At 39.2% G+C, this 15413-nt stretch overlaps 1 protein-coding gene across 4 annotated transcripts in view; it reads right to left on the bottom strand.

Annotated features, from left to right (window-relative positions):
- Positions 1-1856: 1856 nt before the first annotated feature.
- Positions 1857-15413, bottom strand: part of gria4b (glutamate receptor, ionotropic, AMPA 4b) — a 164422-nt gene continuing 150865 nt past the window's right edge. For 2 of the 4 annotated variants that reach the window (XM_082549399.1, XM_082549402.1), the window contains 4 exons: positions 13941-14188; positions 10458-10572; positions 7507-7644; positions 1857-3725 (listed from right to left, as the gene is read on the bottom strand). In XM_082549399.1, coding sequence (XP_082405525.1) covers positions 3561-3725; positions 7507-7644; positions 10458-10572; positions 13941-14188 — 666 coding nt within the window. In that variant the 3' untranslated portion in view covers positions 1857-3560. Of the gene's footprint in view, positions 3726-7506; positions 7645-9696; positions 9812-10457; positions 10573-13940; positions 14189-15413 lie in introns of those variants that run through there. The other 2 variants (XM_082549400.1, XM_082549401.1) reach the window with 2 other exon arrangements.

The following is a 15413-nucleotide window of genomic DNA, read 5'->3' as shown; positions in this document are numbered from 1 at the left end:
AAATAAAAGACACTCAAAATAAATTTCCTGTGGTGGGAAACTATTTTGTGCAACTTTTTTTGTATTTACAGTTTTGAGGGATAAGCCTCTTAAATTTCTCTAACTAGAAACATACGTTAAAAAAAACAAACGATTTTCAATTTTTTTTGTAGTTTATGTAATTACTATGCAGAGATGGGCAGTAACGCGTTACTTGTAACGCGTTACTGTAATCTGATTACTTTTTTCAAGTAACGAGTAAAGTAAGGGATTACTATTGCAAAATCAGTAATTAGATTACCGTTACTTTCCCGTAGGAACGCTGCGTTACTGCGTTACTAAAACCGTGATTTTTTTTGCGAGAATGTCTCATGACAGTGACGTAAGCAAGTGCGACGTTGGTGACAGCAGCTGTGTGCAGATCAACAATGGATCATATATCGAGTGCGGGAGAGAGTATGAGCGTGCAGCGTTTAAAGTGTGGAAGTACTGACCTTACTTTGAGTTTGATTCCATAAAAAGTGACAAAAACATTAGTGTCCATCGTGCGTGGGAAGAAAACTTCTTTTTACAGCGAAAAAAACCCCTAAACTTCCGAGCAAGCACCGAGTAGCTACGACGTGATGGGAAACTCACAGAGACACTCGCGCGGATTCTTCAACTGACCGCAGCACACCTGCACCAGGGTAACCCTCCGCCTACCCTGCTCCTGCTTTACAGGTGAAAATAGAGCAAAAGGACCGCTGAGTCTTTGACTTTATTTATTTTCTGCTGTGTTTTACTTGCATCTGTTTGAAAGAGTGAGTGAAAACACAAAAAATATTTTATTTTATGTGCTGGAATGTGTAGAAAATAGGTTTAAATGTTAAACTAATTTATTCAATTCAGAGAATGTTGCATATAATTAAATGTTTTGCTTGATGCATAAAGTTAAAAGATTAAAACTGATAAAACAAGTTAAAAAAAGAGACTTTTCCATTTGATTACATTTTGTATGATGGATTATGTAGAAAAAGTAGAATTGGGCTGAAAGATCTATCACTTTATCACCTCTTCAGGTTGTAAATCGTGTTTTTAAAAAGTAACTAAGTAACTAAGTAACTAAGTAATTAATTACTCTTGAAAATAAGTAATCAGTAAAGTAACGGGATTACTTTTTTGGGGGAGTAATCAGTAATTAGTTACTGATTACTTTTTTCAAGTAACTTGACCAACACTGTTACTATGCACTTAATGCATATTATTCAAATTTGCATTAAGTGCCTACAGAAATAGTGGACATTTCTCTGCCTTATAATTCGATCTGATCGATAAAGCTGTTTGAACCATTTTTGTTAGCTCTATAAAACCCAAGTCCCCGTGTAAGGACAAACTTGAAAAAAACTAGCTTCTGTTTAAAGATGAAGGTTTGTTTTTGAGCGCTCCCTTCCATCCTCTTCTGTCACACCAACCTTTGCATGTCGTCCTTCACAATATCCACGAAGGGTCTTCCTCTTTTCCTCCCGCTTGGCATCTCCATCTTTATCCTCCTTTCTTTGATATTTCCACTCCTCGGCTTGGATCTCTAACTTATCAGGACCAACTGAGGTCAGACATCTAGGAGAAATTAAATGGGTGTCCCAGACAGATTCCAAACAGATTAAAAATGCTGGACCAGAAGCCAATAAAATGGCACCACTGTGAAATTTAGAAAAAGTCTAACTTGTTAAAACCTGCATGAACCACCCAATACCCAGATGTGGTCAGTTGAATGGTTTTTAAAACACAGGGGAACAACATCTGGTCAACACAAACATCTGATTCCACAGTTAAAGGTGCATGGATCTGAGAAAAAACACAAATCACATCACACTTTGTAATTTCTTTTTCTTTGTTTTTTTTTTACTTAAAAAAGATCAAAATAAAGATGTACAGCTGGAACCAAAATAAGACGCCGTACTACACTTCAGCTCTAAAGACAGATGGCAGAACAAGAAGGCATGGCGGCCTGGACTGCGTCAGCTGGTTTGTCCGCTCCACACAGGGCTACAGCAGATGAGCGAACCAGGAATCGGCGAAAATCAGCCCAGCCGTCGCTGATGGGGAGGGAGGGAGGGAGGGACAAGGTGGCTGGTGCTGCTGAAGATGTGGCGTCTTTCATATCCAATCGCAGATTGTCCACTTCCGGGAGAGACTAGGACACTTTGAGACCGAAGCAAATACATTTCTGCTACAGGGTGTCCAGCCTCCCCCGGGGGATCCACAGTGATTCAAATAAGGAAGGGCTCTAATCACTGCTCGACATACAAACGGCGGCTTCGTAAGCTGGGGTTTGACGTCTTACTGGCGATAAACACTTCAAATAACATACAGCGAGAGTAATGGCATCGTCCGATTTTTGTCACGTCTCCGCAAACATAATGGTCTAGAAAGGACTACCCAGATAGCACTTGACTGTCGACATTTAAAACCGGGAGACAGACGTTTAATTCTTTTACGTTTCTGAGTACAAAAAATAGACCAAAGAATGAAAAAAATAGTTATATTCTGAGTGCAGAGGCTTGATTTATGAAGCTCTACTCATGAGCGACTCTCTGGGTCTATGCCTGCACAGTGAGGGTTGTGGTTTAAGGATTGGGGGTGGCACTAGTTAACATTCATCATTGAATATATTTATTAATTTCCAACAGGTATCAGAATATTTGGGCAGTCGATACCCCTTCACATTAAAAGTTTGAATAGTCCTATATAATGAAGTTAAGTATTCAACACATTTTGCCTTCCATACGTCTCATTTTTCACTTTTTCATCTTTTTTTCATTATTGCGATGAATAAAATCTTTTTAAAGATGATTTACCAAAAAAAAGTTCTGTTCACTACAATATCTGCTATATACATCTGTTTAAAAAGCAAGCACAGTCATCCCTATGTACAGCTAAAGATTTCATTGTGTTGTTGTTCACGGAATATACATATTTATTATTTTCACAGTTTTCTATGTTTGCTCTTATATTCAGTATCAACAGACTTCATTTGTTCTTATGAATACAAATGTTTTTCAGCGCACTGAGCTGTCAACCCTCCCGTGTTGATATCCGGTGATGTCTCTTGAACGCTGCTCGTGTCTATGTAGCAAATACAGTTCAGAAACAATCTTGATTGTGGTTCAGTTTTGTTTTCTTCTCTTTTTTTTTGACGATTCACAGCAATCCAAAAAAGTTCTGAGTTTCAAGTTTACAGTTTTCTGGTCTTCCTCTTCATCACGTATCATGATATTTTTCATTTCCTCTCTTCTTCCTCTTCTGTCACTGGAGCTGTAAAACACAGTGGATTTTCCACAAGCGTACGCTTCCCAGTTTAAAAGAAAAAAAAAAAGAGACAGTTCTGCCTCAAGTTTCCACAGATTTCGGAGAGAAGTCATCGAGCCACTAGCCTCTAACCAGCGGGGGTTTGTTGTCGGTCCAGTCACGCCCACTGGAGGAGACTCGTCAGCTGTGTGAATGCGTTGTGGTTACTTTGTGTTTGTGGGCGGTGTGATTGTTGGTCTTTATTGGTTGGTGGTGGTGTTATTGGAATAAGGCACTTGAGAGGTTTTTGGTTTTCACGGGAGCTCAGAGGAGACCAGGGCGAGGCCGGAGCTCTGGCGGATGGGAGGCCCAGCGTGGACCGCCTTGGGACAGTCAGGCGTCAGCACCCGTCCGTTCTCCCCAACGCTGCCGGTGATGGACAGACGGGCCTTGTTCCTCATAGCTTCTGTAAATGTTAGCTGGGGAGACAAGAGATGAAGAGAGAGGTTTGTGTGTGGAGCAGGTGGAGATGAGAAAAAAATGGAGCATTGCAAATTGGAGTTTTAGGCTGTTGGAGTTTTAAATAAAACCTGAAATTGCTTATTATCATCGTACCTTCTTAGAGGTAGTCTAGAAACCATTCACTTCCCTCAAAAAGTTTTGATTAAGTCTTTAAAATGAAAAGAAAAACATCTTGTATATTCTGCTTATTGCAGAATATACAGTATAATAAACACGCAGTCAGAATAAATTTTTTTAAGTTTTTTTGCCAAACTTATCGAGTGAGCTTTGTATGGAAGCCCGTTTCCGCCACTAAATAAAAACAAAAAAGCTAGTATCCATAACTCAAAATTTCGAGTTACTTTTCTCAAAATTTCGAGTTAGCTCTGCCAATCAAAAATATACGTGAATGAGGTCGCTTTCTTGTTACCTGGAAGCATATGGCGCAGAGGAACGTGCACTCAAAAACGTATCCCAACAAATTGGCGCTTTCGCGAGTATGTTTGCTGATAGTAACACCATGTGATTCAGTTAATAACACAGGGATTTCATCATTTGTGAAGCCAGGCTGAAAACACTCAGCAATCTGTGCATTCACGACTGGATGTAATACAGCTTAGCTGTAGCATTTGCAGCTGAGGGCTTCAGCTTCCGGGTAACAAGGAAATGACGTCATTCACGTAGATTACTGATTGGCAGCGCTAACTCGAAATTTCGAGTTGCTTTTCTCAAAATTTTGAGTTAATAAATCGAAATTTCAAGTTAATAACTCGGAATTTTGAGAAAATAACTCGAAATTTTGAGTTATGGATCCATTTTTTTTTTTTAGTGGCGGAAATGGGCTTCCATAGCTTTGAACCAAACAGTACTTTGATGTGTCTTTAAACAACACTGCAGCCCCCCGGTGGCCAGTGATGGTACTCCAGGTGGGCAAAGAGAAGTAAGGTAAAATATACAGTTTGCTGTCAGAAGTGCTGGGCCACCTACGAAACCGGCTCAGCCATGGAAACCTGTGCTATGAAGCTCCTGGTGCACACTCTCTGTGCTGATGTTAATGCCGGATAAAGGATGAACTCTCTTTTTAATAAAAAATGTTTCTAGGTGTTTATTTTTTAACATTAAAAAATAAATGTATTTGAATAACTTTATGTGACCCCGCTCTGTAATTTTACGTGGTCTGCCAATCCAGTGGCTGAGTCACTGTGGTCCTTGAACACTTCCTATTTTTAGTAATTACACTTAAGGAGTAGACCATGGAATATCTAGGTGGAAGGAAAACTCAGTGACGTTTAGAAAATTTTACAAATGTTTGGAAGGGCAATACAATACTATACAATACAATAACTTAATAAGGTAATAAACAAGAATTTTAAAATCACAATAGAATAAAGTGAAATAAGTATAAACTGGGATGAGATCCATGGGGTCATCTACAATAAATAAATAAAAACCAGTTAACTGAAATTTGTAATTCTCATTTTAAAATGTAAATAGAAATTTTACTTTTAATCTTTTATTTTTACAGATGTTAATAAATTTAGACCACCTGTCATAGATCTGACAGATGGTGGTCTAATAAATATGTACGGTGTACTGTATTGTATAATTATAGTATAAGGTAACATAGTAAACACCGTTTGGCGTGGTTCTAGTAATTTAGTTGTAAAATGCTAGGAAATACTTATATTTCAAATAGATATTATAAAAAGGAACAATTTTAAAGTTAATTACTTAGTAATATTTCTCTTATGACCAATATTTGTTAATGAACTTTTAAAAGTAAAGTAATAATTTGTAAATTTGTGATGAAAGGTGTGAGTGGACCACAGAGGTGGAATACAGCAGTTATAGGAGTGGCTACATTAATTCTTCTCCACCAACAAACCTCTCACTTATAACAAATACCAAACACTAAAACTCCAACATGCAAAAAACTTCTAGAACGGGCCCACTGTATACCATAACTATACACTTAAATATATGTATATATATATATAAATAAATGTATGTAAACACAGTAATGTAGCAACCACCTTTCACAGCCATTCAGAACAGTAGCAGCCCCATACTACATGTAAATCCATTAGCACCAGCAGTGTTACACAGTGAGTGATAGTTGCAGCCAGTGGGACAGGGAAGCTGACTAAGCAACAGTCAAGCTAATGAAGAGTTTGTGCTGAAGTGCTGATGGGGGACACATAACCACGTAGGACAGATATACATCGAGCGAGGAGAGCTATCTGAAAGTCTAATGGTCAAGGGACCTGGGGGAAATATCCAGAGTTCACATCAATAAAGTCCAGCTTGAGAGGTGGTGTCACTTGTGTTAACCTCAGCTTAAATATGGCTTTAGTAGATACACTTCCTACATGCTCTGAGATGATTTTTTTTTGTTATGTAGTGGCTTCATATTCATCAGAGGATCAGAGTGGACGTCTGATGCACGAATGCTCTGCAGTTTAGATGAAATCCCCTCACAAGTGTAGACATGTGTGTACAAGTAAGACATTGGTCCTCATTTATCATGACTTTCCTCCCTGTTATAATTGTGATAGGCTGAGCGTAGACTGTGTATAAAAGATGCACATAGCTGCCATTACTCATAAATTATTGAGGGTTTGGTTGAGAAGCCTCCACATGAGTGTTTTCAGAGAAACTGAGGGAGTCTCATACAGCAGCCTGCTTTTTCCTCCTTCTTGATGCTAATGGTAGCATAATTTTCCAAATAAGCATCATGTTGGGTTCAGTAAGGCTTAAAACTAGCAACTGGGATAGTAAATTCATCAGGACAGTGTAAACAAAGGAAACGAAGGGAAATTTCTCAGACTTCCATACAGTGGTGTTCCTGAGAGTCGCCCCCTGCTGGACATAATAAGAAAGTTTTACTTTAACCAGAAAGGTACTCCATCATTTATACACAGTCTAAGGAGCTGTGCGTAAAAGCACTATGACCACAGCTGCTGCAGACCTTCACAGTAAGGCTCGGATTTTAAAAGCTGTTCAACTTTTTACTCTAAAAAACATTAGAAATATCTTCTACACATCTGTATCTAGATTTCTATTCCAATGAAACTACCCAAGCTTACATTATATAATATTATAACATTATAATATTAGTTTCTAGTGATATATTTAGAAAAAGGTTGTCATTAATGACATTTATCGTGTACTTTGAGCATTATCGATGAATATCTTGTTCAGTATAAGCAGTGTTTGTTGGATTTTGGCAGGAAAACAGCTCAATAAATTAGGACCAACATCTGCAGCCACACAAGCTGCGAAGCAGCGCAGTCGACGTCATGTCTGAAGATGACTCATGGCTTCCTGTCACACTGAGAAAAAAGCTTGAACGCAGACCAGGACGTCACATGACCACATAGTGAGCGGATAGGACAGAAATGTGGGAAGCAGTTTGCCACTGGTCACGACAGTCACTCAGCATGTTGAAGCTAGCAGCGGGGGTGTGATTGGTTTCACTTACAGTCTCTGTGCAGGGAGCTAGTGAGGGGGGGAGAAAAGGCCTGGGAGGACCTTCTACGAAAACCCCATCTACATCTTATCAGCTTCCCCATCGCTGCCATAACCATTGAAAACCTCACTAAACTCGGCTAAGTTGTGGATGGTGGGGCTGGGCCGGGGACTCTGGCTTTGGCTAGGCTCGGGGCTATTGCGGGGGCTGCCTGTCTGGCAGGGGTAGCAGTGACGGTGAGATTGGTGGTATTGGGGGTGTTGGGACTGGGATTGGGACTGGGCCTCCACCTTCATTCTTTTGGCCTCGTTGCGTGACTTGTAGCAGAATTCGATGAGGGCCACCAGCATGGCCAGGCCCAGGCCCCCGACGAGGATGTAGAAGACCCCCGCCACGTTGCTCAGGCTGAGGGCCTGGGAGGACTTGTCCTGTAGCCGGCGGGGAGAGGAACACAAGGGTTAGAGATCGTTTTGGCAGATCAGTCAACACTTAAACACATAAAACAGCGTAAAAGGAAAAAAAAAATGTACAAATTTACACACAAAACTGATCAAACATAATTTTTTCACTACACTACCTCTAACCTTCGTCTGTAGCCATGTTATCAAATATCTCCAACTTTCTCCATATCAGTTAGCGTGCTTTTGTCACATATCCCCTTTGCTGTGTAGTGCTGTAAATACAGTCCATATAAATTTGGGTAATGACAGCCTTTTTTGTAGCTTTGCCACTGTGCATCACTACATCCATTTGAAATGAAACATCAATCATGATGTGATTAATGACTGAAGTGTAGACTTTCAGTTTATATTCCAGGGTTTTAAAAAAAACTTTGCATTAACCGTTTAGGAATTACAGACATTTTTACACACACGTCCCTCATATGGACCGACTAACATAATTCTAAATGAACATTTTTTGAAGGACATCACCGAATGCTGTGTTTCCTGATAGGTTTTTAGTGCAGCTACTTCTTCTGTCCGGTCTTCCTCCCCTCAGCTACAATCGGTGATGGCAGACGGCCGCCCCTCCCTGCGTCTGGTTCTGCCGGAGGTTTCTTCCTGTTACAAGGTAGTTTTTCCTTCCCACTGTCGCCAAGTCCTTGGTCATGGGGGGTCAATTTCATTGTAGCAGCTTTTTCTGTATTATTGTTGGGCCTTTATATAAAGTGCCTTTAGGTGACTGCTGTTGTGATTTGAAGCTTTATAAATAAATTTTTAAGAATAAGATTTTCTTTTAAAGCTGTGCAGGCCGTTTTAGAGGTTTTCCTTGTATCATTCAGGTTTGCGATAAATAATTCGTTTTACTAAATTAACAAATGCTAAACCTGAGATTTCCTCCATTTTTGTTTCGCTTTAGTTTGTTTTCCAAGTTCATAAAATCTTTTCAACAATTTTATTTTCTTATTTAACTATATCACGTAGTTTTAGTTTTTCAGTTTAACTATAATTACCCTGGATAATTTACTTCAGTTGTTTGTTGTGGTTTTTCAGGCCTTTTATGAGTTTATTACTCTGTGAATTAAGAATGAACGAGGTAAAGGATCTTGAGTAGATTCCAGCAAAGATTCCATTAGTCCAGGCAAGTCAACAAAGGAACGGGCCTCACCGGGCCAACTGTCTGTCAATCAACAGTACATTATGAGCCTGTTAAAATGAGAAACTGAGTATTTTTTTAAAAATGGCTTTAACTCCTAAAAAGTTAATCCAATACTTTTGTTTAATCCCTTGAATTAAAGCTGAAAGTCTGCACTTCAGTCACATTCTGATTATTTGAGGTAGGAGACAAAGTTACAAAAAGTGTGTCATTGTCCAAATACTCACGGGCCCGTGGTTTTCTTTGCAGCTACGCTAATGTGAGCTTTCGGGTTTCTTCCAACCGTTTAACCCCTCGTTTATTCAAATGTATGCAGCTGATCGCTCATGCTCCCAACCTGCCATTTATCTCCTCTTAATAAATCACCTACATCCATGTTGGCTCAACACGAACGAATGGCTGTCATGCTCGGTCTCATTTGCAGGTGATAGCGTGTGTCCTGCACTGCAATTTTCTGATTAAGACTGATGTGGATCGTACATGCTGATTTGTTACAACGTGGCCACTCTCTCCATGCTCCAGTGCATCAGCAACATGGATCACTGTCAAAGTGTGCGGCTACAGCTGAGGCATACAGTACCACTGACAACTAGTGTGACATACAGTAAAGTCTCAAGATGCCCTCAACCATCTCAGGTGACAGTCAACTGTGTGTGTGAGCCTTCATCTGCAGTTGCATCACATCGCTTAGCTGCTGTAAAAACGCCGAGCCATGCCTCGTGTCTGTCATGCTGTATCCTCCAGGCTACACCTTGAGTCTCTACCTGCGTGTCTGTTATGTGTCTTATCGGCCAGCCTGCTGTAATAACAGAACTGCCAGCGCTATAAAAGTGTGCATAGAGACAAAGAGAGGAGGGGAGGCTCCCAGGCTGGTGGAGACTGACCTTACTTCCAGAGTCCTTGGGTCCACACTCCCCTTTATCGTACCACCATTTGTTTTTCAGTTTGTCTAAGACTCCTGCTTCACTCAGTTTCAATACGGCAAGGTTTACGGGCGTTCTTCATATCACGGGGGCGGGGAAGGGTGGGGTGGGGAAAATAACATAAATAACATCATAGGACATGTTATTTTATGTTATTCAATCAGAAGAAGCCCAACAAGAGCAGCTCAGTACTCTTCAGTACAAAGTGACGAAGCCAGTAAGGGGCCCCACTTATGCTACGTGTCTCTTTGCTCATTTATGTGTTTTAAAGGGTCGGGTTTATCGGGGGATGTTAAAGGGGGAAGGGGCAGAGCTAACAGACACATATACGTGGAGCCCCGGCTGCATCGCTTTTCTGGAACGGGCACATACTGCCGGGACCTTTGTCAGAATAACCCTGGAGGCTAGTACTGTCAAACCAAAACTATTGGCTCTTTTACCCTCACTAAAACATCCCAAACCGGGCTACAATCATATTCCAAAATACTTATTTTGGTGTTAATTTATAATTATAATAGACCGCTACATAAACAGTACGGCAAATATTTCTGCTTCCACAGTACTCGCTCTCCACTCTAGATTAGAAGTCGCAGTTTCCAAATCTTCTGCGTAACTGTAGAGATCGACCCGGCAGATGCTCCTGTTACCAACAAAAACACATCTCTCTTTTTTTTTTTTTACCCACATCAAGGTCACATGGGCATAGCGTCATAGCGGCTAACCTTCTCGCCACCGCCTCCGCTGCCACACTCTCCTTTGTCGTACCACCACTTGTTTTTCAATTTGTCCAACAGGCCTTGTTCATTGAGTTTTAACACTGCCAGGTTTACTGCACTTCTTGAAAACGATAAAACATATTTGGTGAGAAGGCGTGAGTATGCTGTCCAATTTGGGAGGGAAGGAAGAGAGGGGGAGAGGAAAGGGAGGAGTAGCAGTAAGAGAGGGACAAGGGTGGAAAAGTGCATTAATCCCATTCGAGAACCCAAACACACCCTGAGTCAAAATCTCTCTCCCTCAAAGTGAAATGATATCAATAAATAAGCTCCTTATGTTACAGTAATGTAGTCTATTTGTTTTTAGCCAAGCCATTTTAATTAATTAGCATGAGCTAGCAAGCTAGAGCTCATAAAACCTCTAGATGTGTAAGATTGCACTTTAATCAGACACTCATGTTTCCCAGAGAATAATTTGGTACTCATGTGAGTATTGGCCCCACTTTTACCTTTACCACCATAATCTAGAAAAAAGTTCAATTAGCAATTCCCAGACAACTCTTTGTTGTAGCATTAGCATTAGCATACCCTAGCCAGCTAGAGCTAAAAATATATATATTTTTAAAAACTTTCTATAAAGTTTAATTTTTTTTTAATATTGCAAACAGATGCCACATGTGAGTAAAAGTTCCAGTATAATACAAATCTAAAAGGGTACAAGATGATTAATTATATAATTAATTATATAAATGAGAAAAAAAGAAAAAATATCCAGAACACAAGTTGTGGGCTACACTAGCAACATGCTGCTAAGCAAAAATATTTAACCTATCCTAGCTCTGAAAATTTCAGTCTATTTTGAATTTTAACATGAATTTCTCTAGTGTTGTCAACTGAGACCACTGCTAATCTAGATCTGATTAATATGATACATTTTATATGTTCTACATCTTAAAGACATTTTATAATTATTCAGATAAATGGGATTTAAATTAACCGGATTTGCAATCTCAGTTTAATGGTAAAAAGTATTTTCCTTTGTTTTAAACAGGCATAATACCTTTAATTAATTTTAATCAGACATGGTGACTGAATTATACGTATGGTAGATAATCCTTTTGTACACTGTTTCTTAATACAAAAATGAAAAAATATATAAAACAAGTAATCACTGGTACAAAAGCGTGCTACATTCTGGCACTTAAATTGTTGGCCATCAGCATTGCCAGCAAAATAAAAAATAAAAATCTGGCACCAGTTAGTTAGTTAGTTAGCTCTAGACCTATAAATAATTTAGACCTGATTACACATGCATATAGTATAGGTATGGCTGCCAATTCAAAGCTCACAGGATTGCTGAGCATTAAGCTGCTCTGGAAAATCATGATTGGCATGAAAAAAATGTCCATGAAAAGCTTTCTTTAAATAAGTGCGTGTAGCAATTTCATGGCTTCTTTTTAAGGCTGCTATAGTGATATCTGATGACAGGGCAGCAAAATTGTGAAGGAGAGAGAGATTTGCTCCAGCATGCATTTTGATCCTTTTAATTTATTTGTAATATTTCGAACAAAAATAAATAGAAGCAGTCAGAAACAAAAGGCAACAGAGCTCATATCCCAGTTTGGAGCCATATGAAATCACAGCCTTGACCAGCAATGTTGCCAGCTCTTGATGTCGCTGGTGTGTTTCCTCGCTGATATCCGGAAAAGTGACTGACAGAAGATGATAATCCTCAAAACAACAAAACAGAGGCCTGGGAGGGAGGACTACCCTGATCTGTTAGGCACTCTTCCTGGTCAAAGCAGTGGCTGAAAACTGGCACCAGCCTGGCTGCAAACAAATGATAGAAACCCTACTTTAGGTTTTGTGACCAGAGGAATTTACAGAAAACAACTACGGGAACAAAAGATATTTTAGATCATCAAAGGCAGAGCTTTTAAAAACTCAATTTCTGCATTTACGTGTGGACAAGGTCACCTTTTTCATATCAGACTGGGTGCTGTGCCACTGTTTGGAGGCTTTCGATTGGCCAAAATCTCTCTATAGTTGGGGTTATATTGCCATCTGTTGCTTAGGCATGCCCTTGACATTAGTCTTTTTTGTCAAATTCAAATGGAAAAAAGTCCAGTTTTCAGTAATATCCATATATTTGCGGACATAGACTTAAACTATGTTGACGAAAAAGCCCCAGAGCAGGCGGTCTGGAGTTCAAATCGCTAACAGGGCACAAAGCTTTGTTTGATATTCTTACTGTTCTCTCTCAGTTCTGCTCTAATATGTAAGAGGACAAGATTAAACAGTTACTGAATGCAAACAATAGTTTGCTAGAAAGTCAAATCTTGCATATAAACCAAACATGAAGCAAATTTTTTCTGCTGCATGCATATACGAGATGAACTGATGTCAAATTATCCTGAGTGAATAGAAGTTAAACAATTTTAATTTAGGTATAAAATACACCTCATAAAAAAACAAATAAAGGACCCCCCCCCCCCCTCAAAAAAAAAAAAAAGACATCAGCTGGATTTTACCCACAGGACACATGACATGAATTAAGAATAAGTAGAAAGATCTAAAAATGTGAGGGAGGTGAGGTATAGGAGAATTAAACTTTCACAATATTGGAGTCTATGTATACGAATTGGCAAAAATTGTAACTCTTTTGTGGGTTCAAACAGCAGTTATCTACTGCTAATAATTGATAGCAAAGCTCTAAAACGGGTTATTTCAGTACTATTGCTTAAAGTGCTCTCCCTGGTTTTCAAATATGTGTTCTTATACCTCCACAGGAATAAATTAAAGTGAATGCAATTTCATTCACACCCCTGTGCAGTTTTGCCTTTAGTATATTTATCCTTTCCCCTCAGTGAGACCTTGCTGGAGGGCTTTGATCGATGAGTGTGTGGATTGAAATTGCAACTCCCCACTGTAATGCCACTGTATTCTGTGGCAGGTCTGTAAATTCCACTATGAGCGGGAGGCTGTGACAGAGTCTGGCAGAGTTACCCAGAGCTGAGCTTTCAAATGGCTCCCAAAGCACTATTTCAGTCACTTAGTTGAAAATAAAGAACCAGTCAACCGTGAAGGAACACTGAAGTAGCATTAGCTAAATATCTCAGAGCAATTACATTTTGTATATAAAATGCAGATTATCTTCTAAATGAGACATTTTCAGATGAGAGCTTCCAGAGCATGCCATTCCAACATGTCTTTGCCCAAACAGCAAGCACAAGCACATACATTTACCTGTTGTGGAGAGCTGTAAAGACAAAAAAAGTGAATAAAAACCACCCACAATGAAGCCCCACATGCATGCAACAAACACAGATGTCACTAAGCGGCTACTTGTGCCCTCAAACAAACACATAAAACGCCCCACCCACCAACACTAAGCAGTATGTGGAGGCAGATAGAGATAGAAAAGGCGGCACACCAGGGAAGGTGGAATACCATAACAACACGTAGAACATATTGTTACACTATTCCACCCACCTTAACTGTGAACCCTTGGGTGTGGCTACTCCATAGCCCTTGGAGTCCAAGTTGCCCCCGACTTTCATTGTGTCGCAGGGCTTGCGCTGCTCTGTGTACTCATTCATAGTGGACTCCAACAGGAAGGCGTATTTTCCTTTGGACTTGCGGACCCGCGCCACACCCTCGGCCGTGGTCTTGGTGAAGACTGTGGGCTCAGCAGACTTCATGTATCCCCACATCTTCTCATAAACAGCAATTTTGGACCGCTGTGGGGTTTGGAAGGGTTTGGAGGTTCAAAGGTAGATGATGTGTGAGTGACAGAGAAAGCATGTCCACATACAATACAAAATAGAGAAAACATGGAGCATCAGTTCAACAATTTACATTTTGTTTATCAGCTTTGAAACATTTTACTGCAAAAAAGTCAAATAACAATACCGGCAGTTGTATAGACCAATGGTTCCCAACCCTTTTCAACTGGTATACTCTAAAGCCCTGTCAGATGGAACCAGCCACCAACACTTCTCATATTCAAGCGTGTTCATATAAACTCATTTTAAACTGAATTCTTGACTACTTTCAGTGGCAGTTTAGCCTTGTTATCATCTTTCCCAGCCCCCAGTGTCTTTGGTACTCTTTTGTATCCTGTTGGGTCTGAAGTCTTTACTATAAATAAATAAGATGGTTCAAGGCAATCCTTCCTGAATACCACACTCACAGATAAAGAAACAGTAGTTCCAGCTATACCAACAACAAATAATTAGGTGCCGTTATTCCCATGATCTACGTCTCTGAGGGGAGTACGATTTTAAAATGAAATATTATTACTCTTAATGCAAAATTCTAACTGTTAAAAAACTTTTAGCTAAATAATTTTAACTGCTAGCCACACTCTTAACTAATGATTTGCAGTTTTAGTACAGCGTGATAAACAGCTAGCAGCCCATTTCATATCTTTAATCATATTCTTAAGAACAAACAGAACTGTTAGCTAACTTTTATAACTGCTTCTAGTGAACATTATCACTGATGATCAATGATGATGATGATCTATTGTTTATATTTTCGCAAACTGTTCTCAAAGCTAGGTAATAATTAGCTAACATAATTAGCTAACAAATTTCCAACTTTTTACTCTCATTTCTAAGTAAATTTTTTTAGCTGCGTTTATTATGCTTATATTTTTGTCTACATACGTTATTAAAACCCAAACTAATAGCCACCATTTTAATTTATTTAATATTTACTATTTATAATTTACCTTGTTATTTTATCTGTTTATCTAGTATATCTAGTAAACCATTTCAATTGCTAGCCATGCTTTTAGCTAGCTATTTCAACTTATAATAATAATAGTAATATAAAAATAATTTCCAGCTTTTATTTAGGTGCCCATTTTAAAAATGTTTTTGTGACTTTTTTGTTTATCTACAATGGTGGCTAACAAACACTACAAATTTCAGTTAATGTTCTACTCGTTTAGCTTTTAGC

The sequence above is a fragment of the Aulonocara stuartgranti genome, assembly GCF_965226115.1.
Source record: "Aulonocara stuartgranti genome assembly, chromosome: 10".
NCBI classification, from domain to species: domain Eukaryota; kingdom Metazoa; phylum Chordata; class Actinopteri; order Cichliformes; family Cichlidae; genus Aulonocara; species Aulonocara stuartgranti.
This window is presented reverse-complemented; position numbering and strand designations above follow the sequence as displayed.